General features: G+C 38.3%; 2 protein-coding genes across 6 annotated transcripts in view; one reads left to right on the top strand and one right to left on the bottom strand.

Moving 5' to 3' along the window:
- bloc1s6 (biogenesis of lysosomal organelles complex-1, subunit 6, pallidin) lies at window positions 1-16962 on the bottom strand. 4 transcript variants are annotated; one of them, XM_051920939.1, is made up of 6 exons: window positions 16823-16958; window positions 12358-12476; window positions 10701-10824; window positions 10150-10237; window positions 9505-9591; window positions 1-846 (listed from the first exon to the last, which is right to left on the bottom strand). In XM_051920939.1, the coding sequence occupies exons 2-6, from the start codon at window positions 12422-12424 to the stop codon at window positions 727-729; spliced, it is 486 nt and encodes a 161-aa protein (XP_051776899.1). In that variant the 5' UTR covers window positions 12425-12476; window positions 16823-16958; the 3' UTR covers window positions 1-726. The 4 variants fall into 4 exon arrangements, with proteins under 4 accessions (XP_051776899.1, XP_028678898.1, XP_051776900.1 ...); XM_028823065.2 differs by having other exon boundaries at window positions 12358-12439; window positions 16823-16946; XM_051920940.1 differs by lacking the exon at window positions 16823-16958 and adding an exon at window positions 16701-16811.
- Window positions 16963-21304: 4342 nt separating this feature from the next.
- Window positions 21305-23751, top strand: part of slc30a4 (solute carrier family 30 member 4) — a 46724-nt gene continuing 44277 nt past the window's right edge. Inside the window, exon 1 of one of the 2 annotated variants that reach the window (XM_028822462.2) lies at window positions 21305-22271. In XM_028822462.2, the coding sequence (XP_028678295.1) occupies window positions 21878-22271 (394 nt within the window). In that variant the 5' untranslated portion in view covers window positions 21305-21877. The remainder of the gene's footprint in view (window positions 22272-23751) is intronic. The other variant, XM_028822461.2, reaches the window with a different exon arrangement.

Here is a 23751-nt window from a genome sequence, read left to right as displayed (position 1 = left end):
TTTTCCAGTGTGAATACAAAAATTTATTTTTGAAAGATCTTTCAAAATAATAACAATAACAAAAAAATGTTTGTCCTGTGTAATATACCAATGTAAGACTGGCTCTGTAAAATTAATTTTTCTATAAGGTGGAGACAGATAATTGTCACTATAATACAATCATTTATAAACCTTAAGTTTTACCAGGATAGGTTTTAAATATAGAATGTCTGCATCTGAACCAAACCACAGTACCGTAATATGTTTACAGCTTGCCATCACAAAGTAAAAAATGACAAGCATATCAGAAAATGAAGTGAACAAATCTAAATTAATCTACTTGTTTTTTTATATTTGAATGCATCTAGATATGTACAAGTGCTAGTTTCAGCTCTTGTTTTAGAATATAAACGTAAATTAGAAAAATATTGATGATTCAATGCTTCCCCAGCATGTTTGAGGGTAGTGCATAATTAGGTAAACATCATTTACAATAGTAAGTCATCAGAAATGTTAAACTGTTTAAGGTTTTAAAGCAATTTTCTAAAATACTCATTAAAATATAATACTGTTGTAATTTGGTGTTTTAGTAATTATTCCATTTGAAGTTTGCCAACATTTATTAAAAAAAAAAATATTTATAAAATACATATGAATACTTTATCTCATTTCAAATGTCTGCCTATTCATTTTGGAAGCTTGAGTACAGGAGACCTCTTCATATCCCAATCACTTTGGCACAAAGGTTTAAGTCTTTTTTGCAGGTTTTGCAATAAGCTGACGCTCCCTTTCCAGCTCCCTCTCTCTTTGTTGTTCTTGCTCCAGTATCTCTTTATGTTTTTGTTGCTGAAGTTTCAGTGCTCTTTTCTTAAAAAAAAAAAAAAAAAAAAGGATATAAATATACATACACACACCTATTGAAAATGAACCCACCACCATTCTGAAAGCAGACATATGTATTAATTGAAGATGTCATAACTTGCATCTTGATTACATTCCCAAGCTACTGAAATACCTGACAACTGTTTCTTGTAAATACAGTTATAATAAGAAAAATCATTTTTGCAGATTCCCCTCAATGTACACTGTACATTATTATATGCACTAAAAATTTGCTTTAAACAGGGTATAAAGATCTGAAGATGCACATACAATCTGTAAGACTCAGGATATTCTACTGATCTGCATTTTTCTTATGTCAGCAACAGACCTGGAGAATCTAATTCTTAGTTTGTATGACAGAATATGTTTTGAATATAATGTCCATCCATGCATTTTTGTATTCCTCTTTATCCATTAAAAGGACTCAAATCATCAAAGCCTTTCCTTGAAACACTTGGTGCAAAGAAGCTACAACCTTCGACTCTGAACCCAGATTACTTTGAGACATATTCTTGCTTTTTCTGTGAAAAGCAAATTAAAGCTACCAATCAAGCTATCCTGGTACTTCTGTTGGATATTACAGGAAACTGAAGTATTATCAGGCAGCAGTGTGCTAACCATTGCTTAGCCACGCGTTTTTTTGTTTTTTTTTATAATATTTATAGACACGTGTATGTTATTTACATATATGCATACATGATATTTACTGCATTATCAAATACTCCAGCTCATTGGTGTATCTAAAGTATAACTTCCTCAACAATTTCTAAAAGTATCTATATATATAATTCACTAAGCCACTGCCAGAGCAAGCAAGACACCCATGAAAGCACGCAGAGCAAAGTAAGACACCCATGAAAGCACACAGGAAGGGGCGTGGATTCACGACAAGAAAGACCCCCATGGCGCATGCAGGAAGGAGCCACGCCCACCAACTCTAAGACCATTGGATACGACGACAACTCGCAGAGCCACGCCCACCAACTCGGACGCGACGCCTCGGAAAAAACGGCGTCATTCATGTTTGTCTGTGCTACAGTACACATGGACCTCTGAGCCACGTTGACTTTTCGGTTGTGACGCACGACCGTGTGCACCATCACAAACTGTTTTACACGCTACATACAGCAATTCGCATCTGCGACAAACATGCGTCTTCTTAGATGGTCCTGCAGGAACACGGAAGACATTTCCCCGCCCATGACCAGGCGGTGTGTATGCTTCGAGAACGAGGGTGGACGCGGCAGGACCATCTAAGAAGAGGCTGTGTATCGATATATATAATTCACTAAGCCGCAGCCAGAGCAAGCAAGACACCCATGAAAGCACGCAGCGCTTTGAAAGCAGTCAACTCACAAAGCCCAGCCCACCAACTCACGCTCACCAACTCGAGCACGCGTCTACTCACGCTCTCAAGGCATTCACGGTGCCTGCTCATGTGCCCGGATGGAACAACTCACTTTTGTCTCTGCTACAGTACACATGCACCACTGAGCCACATTGACTTTTCATTATTCTTTTCGGTTTCAGCTGCATTTCCATATATAATCCACCAAGTCGTCCGACCGTGGGTTACAAACGACAGAGCACCGCCCAAGAACTCGAACCGCTAGAGAGACACGCCCACCAACTCTAAGAGCACCAACTCTAATACGCCTGCTCGCCTGACTGTTACCAGCGTTCACCGCAATGTACTGGAGTGTAAAACCATCACAACTATCAGACGCTGTCTATATCTAAGAAGATATATAGATACTCATTATTCCCCGGCACACGTCCACCCACGCTCTCAAGGCATTCACAGTGCCTGCTCATGTGCTCGAACACAACAACTCGCCACACACAAATCTTGCTTAAATTTGACTCAACATGGGAAACCTCACCCTGCCCGGACACGGAGAAGACTGACAGATTGATAGCGCTTTCTCGATTCTGTGCGTGGTGTTGCATGGCCGTACTTAGTTGGTGGGGCGATTAGTCTGGTTAATTCCGAAAACGAATGAGACTCCCTCCTGCTTAATAGTTACGCGATTGCCAAGTGGTAGGCGTCCAACTTCTTAGAGGGACAAGTGGCTTTCAGCCACGTGAGATTGAGCATTAACAGGTATGTGATGTCCGGTACTGCACGCACGCTACACTGAATGGATCAACGTGTGTCTACCTGGCGCCGACAGGCGTGGGTAAGCCGTTGAATCCCATTTGTAATGGGCACCGGGGCTTGCAATTGTTCCCCACGAACGAGGAATACCCACTGAGTGCGGGTCATACGCTCCCTCTGAATACGTCCCTGCCCTGTGTACGCACCCCACCCCCCTCCTACTACCATGGTCGGGTGACTGGTGGATTATATATAGAAAAGCAGCCAGAACTGCAAAGAACAATGAAAGGACAACATGGCTCAGAGGTGCACAGACGACAGCGACTCAGATGATATGATTTAAATTGCACAGTATTAAATTGTTTTGCAGGTTGAGGGAGAGAATAATCAAATTTGTCATTTACTTCATAACGATGGATAAAGACCTTCAGTATGTGGTAACAGAAAATAAAATGATATAGCAGGTACTACAAATGCTGCATGACAGAGGCAGAGTACGACTGAAGATATACAAATAAGACGCAATAAAAAAGTAAATGGCTTTTTATTGATTACTGTGGCAATGTCAGATGGTGACAAGGGGAGGTGGTGCTTACAATGATTGCTGTATGTCCAGGTTATACTTTTTTTCTATTTTGCCCATTTGCACTTTGTTAAACAGACAGGAATTTCTTATTACTCACTGACCTAAGGAAATATCCATATACTGTATTCTCTCTGTTTGTTAAGTGTCCCACTAATTTGTTTATAATATTCTAGTTACAACTAATTATTGTGATGGCTAAGTAATTGTTATACAGAAAATGCAATCACAATGATCTCGTGCAGCTATTCTGAATACATAGAAGGTCACATACTGTAGGAAGCTAATGACCTGACACACAACTGTGATATATAAAAGATGTTAAGTGTGTTTAGTTATTTCATGAATTAGATGCAGAAAATTAGAGTAAAAAAAGCATTTGAGACATGTGGAATGCTACAGTGCAGACAGAATGATTATGATGATGATGAGCTAGCATGGCTCATTCCCAGCAAGAAACTGCCAGTTTCGACAACAATTAAACAACTTAATACCAATCCATTTAAGTTCACTCATTCAAGTGAGAAGGACTCCTGGCAGTGATTTGTACCTTCCAAGAAGTCTTTTGTGTACATATTCTTCTTATCTTGAATATTTTGGTTATATCAGCACAGGCAAAAAACGAATATTAAAAAATACAAACAAACCAACCAACATCAAAGAAAATACTGAATATTTCCAATAATTATGTTATTTCTTTATGGTTTAGGCAAGAGGCACTCAAGTTTTTGTTCCAACTCGGCTTCTTAGAAGCAAATCGTTACTACTGAAACCAATTATTCCTCAGGCAACATTTTTTGTGCTTCATTTTAAGATTCCAAGCTCTTAAATGCTTCTTTTGATTCTCAAACAACATTGTGTATTTACTTACTAAATTTGTTTTAAATGAGCTTCTAGTTAACATTGAGATGTACAAGATGATGGAAACAATTGTTGAATATATAACTTGGCCCAATTTACAATTGCGTATGCTCATCATAAAGTATCGGTTTAAATAAAATATATTTTAAAGAAATGGAAGTGAAAAACGTGAAGGACTGGGAATTATTAATCCGCTCTTGGCCAGTAATCTTTTTCTCAAAAAGAACCATCTCCCCAAAAATCTGCTCCTTGCTTTTTATCACTGTTCCATCGAGAGTGTGCTCACGTACGGGCTGTGTGTGTGGTACGGCAGCTGCACTTCCTCAGAAAAGAAAGCACTCCACAGGGTCGTCAGGACAGCGGAGAGAACAATTGGTTGTACCCTCCCCACTCTGGAACAAATCTACACCTCCCAATGCCGCAAAAAAGCAATAGACATTTCACAGGATTCATCACATCCCGGTCATTGCCTCTTCCAGCTTTTGCCATTGGGCAAGAGATACAGAGCAATGAAAACCAGGACAATCCGCCTTAAAAACAGCTTTTATCCAAAAGCAATCATGGCCCTGAACTTAGAATAAAACTCCTCCGTATCATTCTCCCAATGTGCAATATAGACCTTAAGTCAACAAGTGCAATTTGTATATTTTGTAAAGTACTTTTATTACTATTCGGTTTGTTATTATTTTCTCTCCTTGTCTTTTTAACTCTTATTCCTCACACTGAGTCGACTGCACCTTCAATTTCATTTTTCCTTTGTAAAAGTGACAATGACAATAAAGATCTATCTTTTGGATGATAAATATCTTTAAGAATGATCTGAAACCAGATAGATTTCATATTTAAAAAAAATGATAGTTTTGTCATTTGCTGTAAGTAATGTTTAACAGTCCTGCCTTGCAATACAGAGATAGTGTTGTGCTCTCTGATATTTCATTCAAAGCTGCTTTTCCCAATCAGCACATTATTGAAAGCTTGTTTACTTTATTAAAAATGAGCAACTGAAACTTACTGCACAAATGCTTCAATACAACTGCTTCATTGGATCAACACTACAAAAAGCTTGCTATCTCTCTATTATAAAAAAAAAATCCTAGGACGAGATGTGACTTTTTCCAGAGAGAATTTCACATCCTGCGAGACGAGACTTTGTGCCAAGAGATTTAACCATGCACAGGGCTGGAAATAAAAGACAAAGAGTAGATGATAAAGTAGAACGCTGTAAAGAATTCAAAAACGTTGGCGTGATACACATGTAGAGCAGGACAGATAGAGATAAAGATAAAGAAAGTACTAAAATTCAAAAGACTCCAAAAAAAATTATAGTAAAGATCGCATTAGCGCAAATAAACGGAAATTATTACTCTGAAATAACAGAACAGCGAAAAGAGATTGAAACTTTTAAGTTGGAGACTTGTAGATCGTCTAATTTGTGTTGCCATCAGGGAAAAGTAGTGCTTCTTCCCAATGAAGAGGCGTATCCGCGAGAATTAAAAGATTTGTTGTTTGGTGAAAGTGAAATCCACATACGCAAGTGGCAGAGACGTGAAGTGGCTGGTGCGTAGCACAGGCCAGGGGGGTTGGTGAGGGAAGCGAGCATGGGGCAAAGCCCTCTAGTTTATTATATGGTAGTGTTATTGTGCATTAACAGTAATGATGGTCTTTCATTACCATTTCCCTTCATACTTAAATCAAAGTCAACTAAACATTTTGTTGGAAATGCTCCATTACTACTGCTTTGTCCAAAGAAAAAAAAAAAAAAAGTTACATTTATTAATTTACTGTATAACTTAAAGTGAATTTGAGAACTTGTGCTGACATACTAAAAAAAAAAGTGACAGAGAGAGGTGAATACACCACAATACAAACCAAAGCATTTATACAAAATACTGTGGCAAAAAGCCCAGGGGCCTCATGTATAAACGGTGCGTACGCACAGAAATGTTGCTTAAGAACGTTTCCATGTTCAAATCGCGATGCATAAAACCTAAACTTGGCGTAAAGCCACGCACATTTCCACGGTTCCTCCTACCCTGTCATACGCAAGTTCTCCATTCGGTTTTGCAGACTGGCGGCACCCAGCGTCAAAGCAGTGCTACTGTTCCGGTGTGCTTTATCATTCTTTTTCAGATCCACGTCCCTGATGCGACTTTATAAATACACTGAAATTAACCGCATATTGTTTATTAGTTTAATGCATCTGATTGTAATTGACCTGTAACAATATAATGGTCCACGGAATGGTCAAACTATTCCAAATACCATAACTGCTTTAAACGTTGTTACTCTCACTGCACCTTCTTCTTTCAGCTGCTCTCGTTAGGGATTGCCACTGCAGATCATCTTTTTTCATATTACTTTCACTGCACCACTCGGAGCAGCTGATTGGAAAGAGAATTATCAGTATACAGCATCAAGCACACGCTGCCTCAGCCATGCTTCCTATTTGAACTGCTTCTCACACGGCAAACGCTTCAAACCTTTCCTGTACGGACCTCGTGGTTCAGAAAGAGTTTCATCCCAAGAGCTCTAAACGCACACCATCAGTACATCAACTGCTCCTTGTAGAACTGTTTGGACTTAAGTACAATCACCTCACTGTAAACTTGCACTACAGTTATAATATTGCACAACCTGAGTCACTTTATAAAGCGTGTATTTACATATGATGACGAATTCGATATTTTTAAGATGAAAAGCAGCAAAATATGTTTATTATACAGATAAAAGCACTGTATGCTTCACTGGGACAGGCGTGAACGATAGAATAATTAAACATGTACTATGAAGATATTTCAATGTTCCTTAAAAGTTTTGAAGAATCGTAGTTATAAGCTTACAGATGGCTTAACGTCTATTACAGAGCTGATGGTGTGGCGATCGGTTACTTGGAGAAAGAAAAGGAAGGACGGGAATTGGAGGTTAGTACATTTGAAAGAGAGTACTGTAGGGGCGGCCTTAGGCATGTGCAAACTGTGCACTTGCAGAGAGCCGCCAAATCCCAGGGGTGGCCACGCCAATATATATTGAATATAAAACAGCAAGAAAATAACGACACAGCTAAAAACACAGTGGCAAATTTCAGCAAAAGTTAAACGCTTGTGTCATGAGCATGAGAAGGCTATGCAGTGTCCGCAACGGACGTGGCCATCCGCCGTGCAGAAGATACCATATTGACATTGGTGGGCGAAGGGGCCACCGATTCTTTCTCTGCCCAGGGCCGCCACGAGCCTAGAGCTGCCCCGGAGTACTGCTGCAATAAATTATTTCATCGAAGGTCGTGCACAATCACTGCGCCACCGTGTTCCCATGTTTAATAACGTGCTTTAACTCCTATCATTATGAAAATTATATCACGTATACATCTCAGTATTTTAGTTATTCAGAGAGCTGTAATATCACGAATGTAATGGATTCTGTGTCCTGTCGGAGGAAGAGAAAGCCGGTTTAAGAACCACGTAGTGATTCACACACAGAGCACATAGAAGAACACAGTATTTTAGTTATTCAGAGAGCTGTAATATCACGAATGTAATGGATTCTGTGTCCTGTCGGAGGAAGAGAAAGCCGGTTTAAGAACCACGTAGTGATTCACACACAGAGCACATAGAAGAACACATACAAAACAAAGCATTTAACGTGCTATTTTAATTATGATGTGATTTGAGAAACTGGTTAATTAAACGATTTTAAGATGAAGTTTATGATGTTCTACTTTAATGACAAAAACTACGTAATTAAAAAAAGTGGAAATTTCGAGATTGAAGTTGACATTTCGTGCTCCCCCGTGTGCCTTTTTTTCTCTCTGTACCCTAATAAGCTTTCATATGACACTCAGATGGTGGGCTACATCTCACCTTTTCATGGCGACTTTGATATCTGACAACTTCTTTTTTATTTCGGGCACTGTGCAACTTTGTGAACTTGAGCTTTCGAGTTTCCCCGACATGCTATGTCAGTCGATTAGCTTCCTTTTGTTGTTTATATCACTGTTGAAACCAATAAAATAGTACGTTTTTCCTTGCCTCCACTTGGTATTCGCTAAAATTCTTCCATTTTCCCTCTTGCTTTTGCCATCGTCTTTTCACAGAACTCAGCTTAAGGGCTATTTATATTGCTCTGCATATTCAAAGAGGCGTAATTCTGGGAGGAGTTGGGGTGGGACAGCAGGCACGTGCACGAGCATTTCTTTTCACACTGATCGGGATTTATGAACCGGAAGAGTGTGGAAGTTTGCGTACGCACAGATTCCTGCATCTGGATTTTTCTGTGCGTAAGCACCTTTCGGCTTTTGTGCTTACGTCATGTTATAGTGCGAATTCTACCTACGGCGTTATGCATGAGGGCCCAGGTCTCTCAATATTACACTATTATAATCAATTACATAAGCATGTTTATTATTTTAGATATTTTCAGTCAACGTCAATATGAATAAAAAGATTAACAAATACATTTTACAAATTTTTTTGTCAGAATGCAGTTTAATTCTGTGCTATACATTTACCATGACTAGCAATCATTTCAAAATATAGAAGTAAAGCTCATATATGAATATTTTATACAAATATATATATTAATTATTTTTTGTTTTTAAAATCAGCCTTATCACTTAAACTACAGTATAATTATACAAAATATTTACAATAATGTTATGTTTTTAATACTGTAAATGCAATTTTTACAATGCAAAGTACTGATCAACAAATTTTCTAACACAGTGCTAAATACCGCCATCTGGTGGATTCCGACCAAAAATGTTAAATATAAATTCATTCATTCTCTCTCTGAGCTTGCTTAATTCGTTACGAAGTTGCTGGAAGGCAAAGTCTATCATGTGTTTCATTCAATGGAGTCGGCTCTATGTGTAGAATCTGTTCTTCACAGGAGATGCACACTCTGAGTGGTTCATACTGGCCTACACGTCTCGGAGATACCCGAATTCTATATATGATAAGTAGAAAATAGGCACACACTCCAGATACACTGCTAAGGAAGGAAGAACACCTCATTCTGGATCCATGAGGCAGCAGCACTAAAACACTGAAGCACCAAACCACCCTAACATGCAGCATACTAGATGAAAACAAGAGTTTTCACATACCTTTAATTTTGTTGTTTTTTCATGCAGCATTAGCATTTCCTTTCTTATATTTACCAATTTATTATGGTATAATTTGGCTTCTACAAACTGAAAGAGAGATCAGCTAAGGTTACTTTAAACATATTTCTAACAGTTGTTAACATTTTTGTTACTTAAGCTTAAAACCTACAAATTTTCTCTTAAAAGCTAAAACTTTGTTGCATTAAAAGACCAGTATTTACTGTCAAACTAAATCCATAACAGTTCATATTAACCCCATGTACTGGATTAGAATGAGCTACTGGAGGTGGTTTGGACATGCAGCTAGGCTGACTCTGGATGGCCCCTCCAAAGACACATAAAGCACAGGCCAATGTGGGAAGATTAAAAGGCAGAGCTAGGGCATGCTGGATCAGCATCTCTCACTTATCCAGGGAGTGCATGGGTATTCACCAAGAAGGGCTAAAGAAAATTGCTTAAAACAGGAAGTCCTAATTAGCTCAGTTATTTGCTGTGGCAACCCTCACCAGGATAAACAGAATGAAAATGTGGAGTTTTTAAATCCTGGAAATGCACAATATTGATAAATCAGTGCATCTCTTAAAAAAAAATCAAAAACGAGGCTTACATGTTATGTAAATAAAAAGAAAGGTAAAATATACTCACTAGTGCATTGATATCAAGTAATGAATTACATTCACGGAATTTAGCAATTTCTTGGTCCAGTGTGTCTAGTAGTACAGACTGATTTTTTCTTAGAGGAGGAGACAAAAAAAAAACCAAAACAAACAAACAAAAAAAAAAAAAACGATTTTCAAAAGGTGAATATTTAATACATTTTACATTACAGAAATAAAGATTTGAGAGGACAAATTGATTAAGTAAAAAGGACAGATCTAACTTTACAAATTATAGTAATAATCACCACGTGCTGCAAAGTATTCCAACAGTTTGGTAATATAAGACAATTTCAGATATTTTGAACTAGTGTGGTTACTTATTAGGCCCAGTAAATCATACTTGAAGGTAATTCAGATACCAAACTATTTTTATTCAATTAAAAACCATGACTCTGCACCAGACTGGTGCCCTGTCCAGGGTTTGTTCTTATCTTGAACCCTATGCTGGCTTAGATAGTCCTGAACAGGGTCATAGGGGGTGCTGGAGCCTAAGCGGGTAAGAAAATGACTGACTGATGAATAAAAACTGGAACTTACGTCAACTCCTGCAAAGCCAATTTTGAATGCTGCAGGTCTGGTAGATAATGAGAGACTAATCCTTCAGTCAACTTTTCAATCACATCTTTGTCCACTAATACTGCATCTTCAGAAAAAGGCAACTCTAGAGAAACCCAAGGAGGGGAAAAATAAAGTGATTTTTTCTTTGGGCAGTAAAATTGTTTTATGCAATATTGTTCAGTTTTAAACTATTCATTGGCCATCTGTCATTCGAAGGTTTTTCAAAAAGATTGAATACTGATCTCTAAAACTCTGCACAAAGAAAAGTGGTGCAGCATTACATTGAATGTATTTGTAATTTTTTGAACACCATTATAATTCCCACTTGAAGTCTTACTGCTGCTTGACCACAAAGTCTAAAAATAGCAAAAAAATAAAGTCAGAGTAATTGTAAATTCACAAAAGCAATAAATGATATTGATTGGCCTGGGATTGGAGTATGACCCAAAAGGTAAGTTGGCTGGAATGTCTTGTACAGGAGATCAGGTTCCATTTTACTTTATTGTTGTGGACTGGAAGAGTATATATCATTATATGGAAAGAGTTAATTTAAGTACTGATAGAACACTGGTGACATTTTCAACATGTTAGTTTTTCTATTCAGCATGAATTCCACCTATATTTAATAATGTAGTTTTCCTGGCAGAAACACATACAAGATGTAATTGTGTCCACCAGCAAAGGCTTTTCTTAAGACGCCTCAAAGCGTTAAATCTGTAGTCTTTGCACAATTTCCCTAGTCAACTTGCACACTGCTTTAAACTTTTGATTTTGCAGATTTTAACTTCTGAACAAATATATCATGTAATAGTCTGAGCTGACTAAGGGGGGTGTCTCCATTGGAAAAGAAAGCACTGGATAGGGATACAGCAGTTCTGCAGAGTAGAAAATCTCACCACCCAACATTTTTGGAGAATTCAGATAGCAATGTGGAATAATCAAAGCCACCAATATAATAACTGTGGAGTATGGGTATTTATTTTGAGCTGGAGACACCTGATCTGCTAAAAGCTACATGGCAAAAGTAGCAGGAGGAAGGCAGGCAGGTCCTGTCCACCACTGTGACATTCATGCACCATGGAATATTAATATTAAAACACACTCCACTCCTTCTGCATTAACTGCAAAGCTTATAACAGTGAAAGTTATAAATTACTTATTCAGCCTAATCTGCGTAAAACGGAATGCTGAAGCGAGAGAGCAATTACTCCTTGGAGCTTACAAATAATTGAAGCTCACTCATTATTTTGCACAGTAATTGGTAAACTTAGAGGTTCCACAACACACGTATTGAATACTTGTACAAACAGCACTTTTTCTTAACATATAACAATGTCTTATTAAAAATGTTCAATTTCAGTCTTTTGAAATAGAAATATCAAAGCAAATAAAATTTCAGTTCAATAAAATTGGACAATTGCTCCCTGTACATTACTATGACATTGCATTCTTTTGACAAAATGTATTAATCCCCAAGGGTTTTGGTATTGTTCTTAGTCTGGCGGGATAAGCGGGTAGCAATTTCACTTAACTTGTATAAGTGATAAAAAAAACCTGAACTTAAGTGATTGGAACTCATTTTTACTAACCACTGGGATATCTAGTGAAGGGCATGCCAGAATATAAAGAAGTATACCTAGTGTGTCACTACGATGAGATGCAGCTGGGACTGAGCTCTCCTCATCTTTCATCTCCTTGTCCATTACAACTGAAAAGGCCTAGGAAGGCAGATGGATGATTTAGGCTTTTTTTTTTCTAGAAAGAAAATAAAGTTAACAGAAATGTAATTAATTTTAAAAGCAAAAGAACTTCTGAAGAGCAATTATTCTGTGCTTTTTTATGTAAGATACAATGAGGAGCACTCCAGTTTCATTCAAACTGAGCATTGATGATATCAAATGATGCTTTTCACAAAACAAATATTAAATACACAAACATAAAACAGCGCTACAAAAGGTTGAACGTTTTAGCTGTGGCCAGATTCAAAGGGCCTTACAGAGGTTTGCCACACTCAGAAATAAGGTTCTACAGCAAAGGTTTAACACATTAACCACTTGTCATTGAACCAGCTTAATCTACGCTATGGTTGCACTATAGGAACCAACCCCAGATTAGACGAGAGACCTTTGCATTGTATTGCATTACAAATCCACCAACATAGTTTCAAATATCTGTAATCCAGTTCAGTGTTAAAGGGGTTACACTCTAGTCTTCCCAGTATAGAGCACAAATCAGGAACCAATCGTTGACAAAGCAATTGTCCACTGGAGATGTTTTATCGTGTAAGAGTTCTGGGGTGACCCTACCATAACTTTATTATGGACAACCATAGATGTATCCTCCACTCCAACTCTTGCTCTCTTATCCTTGCACTCACCTGGCATGGAAGGGGATACAATACAGTTGCACCTGGGACTAAATGGATCACAACTACACCTCATGTTCTATCAGACATTTGTGGCGAGCGCCCTCTTCTACGCAGTGGTGTGCTGGGGAGGCAGCATTAAGAGGAAAGACGCCTCACGCCTGGACAAACTGGTGAGGAAGGCAAGCTCTATTGTTGGCATGGAGCTGGACAGTTTAACATCTGTGGCAGAGCGAAAGGCGCTCAGCAGGCTCCTATCAATTATGGAGAATCCACTGCATCCACTAAACAGTATCATCTCCAGACAGAGGAGCAGCTTCAGCGACAGACTGCTGTCAATGTCCTGCTCCACTGACAGACTGAGGAGATCGTTCCTCCCCCAAACTATGCGACTCTTTAATTCCACCCAGGGGGGTAAACGTTAACATTTAACATTATACAAAGTTATTGTCTGTTTTTCACCTGCATTATTATCATTCTTTAATTTAATATTATTTATTGTATCAGTATACTGCTGCTGAAGGATGTGAATTTCCCATTGGGATTAATAAAGTATCTATCTATCTATCTATCTATCTATCTGACTGCTACTGTGCTTTATTTCTACTACTAGAGGACATCTTCTCTTTATTAATTTATATTCCAGGTGGCAGGGTACAACAAACAATAAATGCAAGCAAGGGGAATAAAGTTTTTCAGCCATTATACATTCTTAAATATTATTAATGTGCCAAAAAAGCGAAAGCAAATAAAAGTAAGTGGATGACAAATCATCATACAACATAAAATATTTCGGGAGCCGTCATAAACTATGCTAGCCGACACACTCAATGTATGTGGTGTTCAGTCTATTAAGGTTATATTGTTCTCTGGCTTTGTTCTTTCTGCTTCTCCTCCCTTCATTTTAATTATGTATTTTCACTTTAAGCTGATGACTTTTTGAAACTTGTCAAGGCAATTTAAACACTTCTAGCCCCTCTTTGTCCAACACCGGTCTGACGGACCATATCAGTACATGTATCCGAGGTGCACATGCATGAAGATAATGGTTCAAGGGTTTTGCTTTTGCACATGTGGAAAATTCAGAAAATCAGTTTACCAGTTAAGGATCTGGCCTTTTCACCTTACTAGACTGCCCTTTTTATAGTGGTTGTTTTTATTCTTTGCTAGTTTAGCCTTCAGTCTACTGCCTCTACTAACACTTCTTTAATTTGGTTAGCTAAACTGTAACAGAGATCAAAAGTTCAAGTAAAAGAAAAGTGAACTGACATTATAAACAGTGTTAAATATCATAAAATATTGTCTATAATCATTTTAACAATTTCTAGAATATGATAATAACATTATTGGTCTGCAAAGTCCACACTGCAATCGGTCAGTGCTGGTAACCAACCTAAAATGCATGTTTTAGGCAAGTTTAAGGAATATGCTTAAAATCCTAAGACACAGAAAAAACTTGCAATCTCCACAGACTGACAGGGCTTGGGCTCAACTGTGTTAACCACTGAATCACTCAGGATTAATATAACAAAATGGAATATAGATATTTAACATAACATAATCTATCCATCCATTTTCCAAACCCACCATATCCTGAGCAAGGCTGTAGGGAAGCTGGAGCCTATCTCAGCAAACATAGGACACAAGGCAGAAAATAGCCCTGGACAGGGCATCTGTCCATCACAGGGTGGACCCACACATGGAACTGCCTATTATTAGTTCTCATATTCTGCTAGTCTGACAATATTTTGAAATTCACAAACATCAATATTAAACTTACCAAAATTTACGAACAATAGGAAAAAACAAAGATGTGAAATTAATCCACAACTCAAACGAAGAACCAAATAGCTCCACAAAACACACACAATTTCTAATAAGCACAGTGCACATGATTACAGATTTTTGTATTTTTCCCCACAGCAACAGAGAAAGCTCCAATCACGCATTACCTTGGAACACATTTATGGAAATACCTAGCAGTTTATTTTCTGAACAACCTAAATTCAGGGGAGCTGATGTTTAAAAATATGGCACAAGACATGAACCAACTTTTCAAAAATATCGAAAGACACTGGCATGTAAAATAGATTAACTGTCTGCCATACTATGTACCACGGAGTCCACTGAAGAATTGACCTGCTGTTGCAAAAGGCTGTATTATTGGCTGTAGATCAATACACCATTTTCAAAGTTACTGTATAAGAAGGTTCTTTCTGTCCAAACAGTAACATGACATCCACATCAGGAATGTCATTGCCAGTGCTAAGGATTAAAGAAAAAAAATTAAAAACACAACACTAACGAAATACTAATTTGACTGAAGTAAAAATAACTGAATTACTTAAAAAAGGTATATAACAGAAGTTTATTTCCAACACATAATTACTGCTTAATTTCTGATAAATCGAACTGTATACAGCGATACCTATAACGACATGCTGTAGGAACACTCTGTCGCATTAATCTGCTGAAGTATTGCATTTATTCAATATTATGCACATGTGTGCTCCTGCCATCTGGTGACAGCTAGCAAGGAAGTGATTAAGAACAGGCATAGTGTGTAATCAAGAGAAAAGAACAAAGTTATAATTATACATTAATTCTTGCATGTGCTGAAGGGTATATTTAATTCAGCCAGTTGTGGGAGTCAGTGGCTACTGCAGCAGCAATTGGGTGTAAGGCAAGAAGCAAACACAGTGGATGGGATGCTGGTTCTTTGCAGGACTCAATCAAATGGCCAAGGAGAAGAGTGTGCTGTGTGCAATCTGGTATCAGAAACCTGTAAGTACCTATTCAGTTTTAATCCAGTTATTTCTTATAGGTATTTTGAAATAGTATGACCGGGTAGTACAGAAGCTGGTGTTCAAAGGGGATGGATGTTATTTACTTCACAACCCATGAAAAAATAAACATTTATAAAACACAAGAAAATGGCCAAATTTGGCTATGTTTCTGGTTGGCTCCATAAAGAAAGATAGATAGAGATACTTTATTAATCCCAAGGGGAAATTCACAAAGGGTCATATATGTGCTTAGTATTTTATAACAAACTCTGGCCAGTGCAATGTGCAGTTTTTGTTATTTAATTTTTTTTTTTAAAGCACTATTTGTAACACATTATATTACAGAATGAGCAGCTATACAACATATTTACACACTTTATTTGTAAATAATGAGCAATGTAACTAAGTGACTTTTAAAAGTGCCATTGCCCAACACTGGCATTAACATCCAGTGATCAATTTATCAATTGCTTCTAATGAGTTACTGAAGTACTCGGTGGATCTAGTTTTAATGACCCTAGTCGGAAAAGACGTCATTCGCATACTTAAAAAAATCTATTTGTGACGACAGACATAAGGGACAAAAGGAAATGCACACTCGCAGGCCAGATGTGCAAAGTTGCAGTCAGCTACGAAATACGCTTTACATGCAAGCTTTCACTTTTTACAATTGACACACACCTGTCAAGTCTGAATATAACTTGGCTGTGATATTAATAAGATCAAAATGTAAATAGTGGGAGAAATAAACAGATCCACTGTGAAAAACAAATGTGTACGCCCTGGCAATGCTGGCTGAAGTCACCAATACGCCTGACTTACCCATACCGTTTATTAACAGGTAACTTGCGACCACATGAGTTGATTGTCATCCGAGTGGCTTGGGTTGACAAGAAAAAGAAAAAAACGACAAAAATGAATGACCTGCTGCGAAAAATGTAAACTATTACTTCTTCTTGAGAAACATTCGCCGCCGCAGTCGCTAGTCTGCCTTCGGGACAAGCGCTTTCTCGCTCCTTGCCTTCATATTCTCTTCCGCCTGCCTCCTGGGAACAAGTTCACGTGACTGAGAACAACCTAAAAAAAGTAGCACACCACGTGATATCGAGTAGTCTACGGAACGTCGTTTGGATCATAAATCTAAAAAAAACTAAGGATACGAGTTGTTTAAAGGTACTGCAGTTCCGTGGAATAATACATAGGATCTAGGCTAATTTATTGTAAATAGCTTAAAATCTGTGATCTCTAATTCTGTATTGAGAGTGTCTAATGAGGATTTTTACATATCGTCCTAAACCATCTTGTTTATCCATTTACTTATATACCCAGCTTCCGTATTCGCTTTCATCAAATTTAAGGTATCATCGGCGCAACGTTTGGAGAAGGGTATCGTTGCAGCCTGGTGCCGACACTTGAACGTATGTTCAGTGTTCTGAATTGAGCAAGCCGTCAATCCAACACAGATGGAAGATTGTTCTTATTGACAAAAGTAAATGCAATCAAACGTGTTAATTATATTGTAGTACTTTTAAATCGTGATAATTAAAACATATGAACCAAATGATCGATTGTTTTTCTTACAACAGGGAATTTTCGTGTCAGTTTAAAATGCAATACAAAAGCGTTTTGCATTTTGATTCATGTGCATAGATGTCATTCCAAAAAAGCAAAGCAAAGCGTTTTGCATTTCGCTTAGCTCTAATAAAATTCGTTTCAATAACACCCAATAATCATTTCCAAAGTGAAAGTAATCAAATGACCAATTAGCGTCAAAAGCTGGGACAAGGCATTACCAGATGGGGTAAGAGGCGTTCCAGTCACGAATGTTCTCACCCAGCACTAAAGGTGGAGGATTTATTATACGAATCGTTCAAGTTAGGTCGGCCACACATACTGTATATGAGGGACCGCGATGGACAGGCGCCCCGTCTAGTTGTGGTTTTGGCCATCCGACCTTACATTTTTCTTTGCTACATACTGTATAATATCATTACCTAACCTTGTTTATGTTTTATATTAACATCCCTTTTATTTCACATTGTAAAGCACTTTGACCTACGCTGTGTGTATGAAAATGTGCTATATTGTATAAATAAATGTTTTTGTCTTTCGACCAAACATCACGGGATAGACTTCGCTACGTTCCGACAGTAAATTGGATAAAGGAAGGTCGGGTTCTCGTTAGGAAGGCTCACCGCTTTAAAAAATCTTGCAAAGATGTACTATCTAAATGTTAATGGATTTATTACGGTGCTGCCCGTATCGGTAACTTTTACAACAAATTAATGGACTCCGGCTCCGTTATCCGCTAAACTGATTAGGCCGTTTCACAATGTGAATGTATGCCAGTCTAAACTCCTCCTACTATGCAAAATACTTAGTCTTTGCACGTATGTTCTTGGATAATATGCTTGTTTATTAATTTGTAATTGCCTAATTTTGTGGGCACTGTGCAAAGGTTGAAAATTCTTTAGATTATTAACCTTTGTGAATCATACATTTCGGAGAGTTCCATAGCGCAGAATGCTTACACGTTATTTGTAAGAATGTGGAGAAATTAATATACACAAATGCTTTAATGTAACAATAGTTAATAAAAAGACATCTTGGTGATGGTTATATATACCACAGCTGTCCCAATTCTTTAAAAATCTAATTTGACATTTAACTTGTAGATCATTTATTCTTCATCAATGAACTGCCCGCAAGTTAGAAAACTGATGGATGAAATATCTTTACCATACATACAATAAATGTAATGTATTTTTTGTTCTAATGCAATAAATATTATGTAATTTCTTTCTACAAAAATAAGTTTTATTGCTAAAAGTAGTCTACTAAAACATTAAGTCTTAGGTTAAATAATAGATTTGTTTTCTCCTTGATTAGGCAGTAAAGCAAATAGTTATCAGTGAAGGTGGACCCTGATTCTTATATCTAGCCACATTATTTTACTAAACATTAAAGCAACATTTTCTTGCTTAAACGTTTTTCCGTGACTGTACATGGTGACGCATTTTTGCCTGTATTGATGTAAGTGTGGTGTTTTTCTTTATTTTAAGAAGTTGTTTTAGGAATTTAAATATAAAATCTAATGTGTTTAACAGTATGTTTTTAAATGTAAGGCAATGAACCATAACTAAGTTCTTAGGCTCCATTTCCAGGGGGCCACACTGGCTTCTGCTTTTTATTTCAAATTAATTTTTACTCGGAGTTCTTTTGCCTTACAGTTCCAGTGTTTTTTTCAATTTTTTTCCCCCAACTAGATCACTGCCTGTGTGCAATATGAATGTTTTCCCCGTGTGTAGGTTTCTTCAAAAGCACTTCAGTTTCTTACCATGTCCCATTCAGAATAATTGGTGATATTAAACTAATCCAACATTACAGAGTGTGAACAGTGATTGATCCATCAGTTGATTTCAGAAACCAAAACCGTGATCCATAAATACTTGCATTATGAAAGCACAATTACTCTTTCAGTCATTCATCCATCCAGCTACTGAAACCAATTCAATTTTGTGATTTTATCTGCCACCATTATCCAAGGGGGCGTTCAACATTTCACATACAACAGGTTACATTTCTTTTTTTTTCCAGATTAGAACACAAGCAGGTAAAGTGACTTGATCATAGTCACCCAGTATCAGTAGCAGGATTTGTACCCACAACTCAACATTTGAAGTCCAATACTTTAACCACTATGCCAATTGTCCAGTTCAATTGTAAGACTGGAGGGTGTTTCTGGCAACACTGAACATTTGGGGGAATCAAATACTAGACAGGTTATCGATTCCTTCCAACGCACAAAAGCACTACTCTGATTTAAAGCAACCAATCAACTCAATATGAACTTCTTTGGAATGTGAGAGGAAATCAGATGACATGGAGAAAACATACACAAACATGAAACTTCACACAAACAATCTGTGCATTTACATGTGCTTTAATAACCTGGTTATTCTCAGAAACCCACTTTCTAAAATGTCATGTGAACCCTTATTCCAGTTAGCAGAATCAGGATATTATTCTCTGAGAAACCAGGTTAAAACTAAATCTCTCAGCGAGTAACCCAGTTATATGTCCATGTAAACCCTTAACCGGGTTAGGATTTTGTAGTATTTGCATGTGTTAGCCTTGCACATTTTCAGGTTGAAGTGGAACCGTCCACAGAAATACAAATTCGGGTGATCTTATTATCCCTTGTCCAGGCTGAAATAATCCATCCCAACGTTTCAGAAATCACTAAGTTTATGTTGAGTGGTAAACTCATCAGCACAATCTTAGGAGGAGTGTTTGGGGTAACATTTTTAAAGTAATGTGCATTACATAATACGATTACTTTTTAAAGTAACAAGTAACCTAACGCAATAATTATTTTATTGAAGAAAGAACAAATACCTGCTTTATTATTATCTGAGCAGTTCACTGGGTGTAAAACAAGAAGTATACATACCTGTATGATTGTCTTTTGCAGGGCCTAATCGCACACTCAAGCAGAAAAAAAGTGTGCTTTGTGCAATTAGTAACAGAAACATATTGATAAGGTGTTAACTTAGTTTTAATCAGGCTATTTGATACAGATATGTTGAAAATGCGTGAGTGGATGTCAGTGTTTATACCGCGAATCATCAGTGACTCTGATCGAGGATGTAAAAATGAGCCGAATGTTATTTAATTCAGAACATAAAAGACTAAACGTGTTTATGAAACACGAGTTTTTTTAATAAACCGGGTTTCTGCTTTAAGCGGCCTACTCACCTAATCCCGATTTTGTGTGGACATATAAACGCACCGAATAAAGCTGGATCTATAGAGCTAGGGGACAATCGCCCTAACTATTGTCCCACCTTACGATAAAGATGGAAAGCATCATTATTATCTGCCTTCTAGTGTCCGCGTTGTCTAGTTCAGAGCTTTGAGGGCTGGATGCTACTCCAGCAGCTCTAGGAATACCAAAGTTTATCACAGGGATTGGCGTTTTATCCTAAGAGTCAACAGATCCATAACCAAAACAAAGCGGTAAGTACTTATAGAACATTCCTGGGGCAGGAAAAAAAAACACCTTTCATTGAGAAATGAAAACTTTACAAGTCACACTATAACCTCTAATTGAATCAAACGGGCTTCGAAATGTTACGCTGCCCTAAAAAGTCCTTCTGGAATCACAAGGCATTCGTGGAGGGCGGGTTCTTTGAGCCGCGGTACTTATATGCTAATTTATGAACATAGGCGGGGCTACAAACGAATGGGCGTGAAAAATTCCATTTTAGCCTGAAAGGGGTATAATTCTATTCATCTTCGTGTTTTATTTTTTTCCTTAAAATATCAACGATATACATATTTTTTCCAAATGTAGAAAAAAGTATATGTATATATATATTTTACGCCGGAAAGGGTAAAAAAAAGACAAAAATAACTTATGGGCCGGTGGCACGTTCCATTATCACTTCCTGGTTTTCGAGGATGCTTGGTTGAGAGCACAGACGACTGACAGCGAGCGTGATAAGCATCTCTGGGGCGTAGAGCAAAGTTCCACTTGAAATAAGTCTGACAGCTGGATGGATCGGTGTTCGAGGGCGTGATGTGTATTTTATGATTAAATAGTCCGCTGTCAAGTCAATCCTGTGCTCATGAATATGCTTTGTTGCACACTTCACCCGCAGAGAGGGTGAACACCTTAACATTTCGAAGACCTGCATCATCTTCGCCCACCTCCAAGTCTATCAGCTGCTTCCTCACGTGCAGTGTAGAAGACAGGGCACTGCATCCCCGAAGAAAGCCGCTGGGTAATGATCAAACTCGGTGCACACGACTCGTCGGGCTCCGCAGACGAAGTACAAAGTTTGCTGGTCTGATGCTTTCCGCGTGTTCGACAGCAACGACTGTTTTCATGCCTCCTCACTACCACCCTGATGTTTTACTCGGAAGCTTTTTGCACACCAGCGTCCTTTAAATGCCGTTGTACGTTCCTCCAGAGCCGCCGCCTGTGAGCGCGAGGAACCGGAATGTCAGTAAGCAGAGCTTGGCGACGGGTGAAGGGGCTTCTCTCCAAACAGGACAGTGCCCAGCGCTTCGACGACACTGCCTTTGATTTCTCTGACGATGTTCTGGACGACGACTTCCCAAAGTTCAACTCGCTCAAGGTGGTGGTGTCGGATGATTCAAGCGGGGGGCCATCGGGAAGATCCAGGTTTCCGCCAGCAAGGGATGGCGGTGAAGACGACGACGATGACGACTCAATGCTGGCGTCGTCCCCGAGCCACGGCACTGCGGGAGTTCGACTGGACCACTGCGAAGGGTGCAGTAAAAGAAAGGAACTGTCACGGCAAAGTAAAGTTAAGAAAAAACTCGCCTTGGCGGCCCTTCTGTATTTCCTCTTTATGACAGGTGAACTTATAGGTAAGTTGAATGACTGAAAATTTGTAGAAACGTAATAATAATAATAATAATTCATTACATTTATATAGCGCTTTTCTCAGTACTCAAAGCGCTATCCACACAGGGAGGAACCGGGAAGCGAACCCACAATCTTCCACAGTCTCCTTACTGCAAAGCAGCAGCACTACAGAGGAGACGGGACGGGGCAGCCGAAGTCACGATGAAACCGCCAGTTGTACAGGCAATATCGATTGTTACATTGAGCAATTCAAATATGCAAATACATACATTGAGTAATAATCATACATCATGAAAGTAGGATGGTGTATTAGCGGTATTGCCCCAAGAATTCATAACCCTGTGTAGAGTTTGCATGTTCTCCCAGAGTATACATGCTTTTTCTCATAGTGTTTCTTTTAAATAACACCAAAGACTTGAATATTATATTCATTGGTTACTCAAAATTGGCCTTGTGAATGGATTGGTGACTAGTGGGGATACCCAGTAAGACAAGAGGAAGAATCTGTCCCAACTCCTACCCGTTAATTGCATATGGTGACTGGACACTTGTAAGCAAGTTTGGCCTGGGTTATGTTATTTCATACGGGGTAGTAAACTGGCCAATGTAACTGTTTGTGTATGTATGATTATGCCCTGGCACTGCATTTAGACTTGTTGCTACTGTATTTACAGCCATTGATGCCAGCTTAGATAGATAGATAGATAGATAGACAGCACTATGGCTTTTTACAGAACCTCAATAAATAAATTAATGCAAAAATATTATTATATTAAAGAGGTGGCATGGTGGTACAGTTGTAGTGCTGCTGCCCCACAGTAAGGAGACGTATGTTCTTGTCCAGAGGCCTCTCTGCATGGAATTTGCATGTCCTCCTCATGAGTTTTTTTTTGTTCTTTGTTTCGCCTTATACAATTTCTTGTATTAGGAATTTGGTAGTTTTCGCATACCCCTTGGGGTCAGAGCGCAGGGTCAGCCATTGTACAGCACCCCTGGAGCAATTACAGGTTAAGGGCCTTGCTCAAGGGCCCAGCAGAGCAGGATCTCTTTTGGCAGTGATGGGGATTTGAACCGGCAACCTTCGGGATACCAGCGCAGATCCTTAGCCTCAGAGCCACAGTTTCCTCAGGGATCTTCAGTTTCCTCCCATTATTCAAAGACATGCGGCTAAGGTGCATTGGCAATACTAAATTGGCCCGAGTGTATGGTTGGGGTGTATGTGTATGTGTGCCCTGCGATGGACTGGTGATCTTTCTAGGAGATTATTCCTGCCTTGTGCCCTATGGTATGCTGCAACATTGTTCAGAATAAATGGGTTAGAAAATGACTGGCAGAAATTAAATCATAGATAGACCATTATTTGTCCCAAGTCATGTTAACTTTTACAGTCACACATTAAGTAAATAAATACATAAATAGGTAGATAAGTAAGTAAATAAATAAATATACACACAAAGTTTGGTCTGATCACACACTGGAATG

Source organism: Erpetoichthys calabaricus, chromosome 17, assembly GCF_900747795.2.
Source record: "Erpetoichthys calabaricus chromosome 17, fErpCal1.3, whole genome shotgun sequence".
Lineage (NCBI taxonomy): Eukaryota > Metazoa > Chordata > Cladistia > Polypteriformes > Polypteridae > Erpetoichthys > Erpetoichthys calabaricus.
Note: the sequence above shows the minus strand (reverse complement) of the source record. Positions and strands in the feature narration are given on the sequence as shown.

What these genes read in the sequence shown, in the direction of transcription:
- bloc1s6 (XM_051920939.1), bottom strand. Translation starts at nt 12,424, where the DNA reads ATGGACAAGGAGATGAAAGATGAGGAGAGCTCAGTCCCAGCTGCATCT. An exon ending in TCATCGTAGTGACACACTAG is followed by an intron (nt 10,825 to 12,357) that starts GTATACTTCTTT and finishes GGGTTTCTCTAG; the next exon opens with AGTTGCCTTTTTCTGAAGAT. An exon ending in TACTTGATATCAATGCACTA is followed by an intron (nt 9,592 to 10,149) that starts GTGAGTATATTT and finishes TCTCTCTTTCAG; the next exon opens with TTTGTAGAAGCCAAATTATA.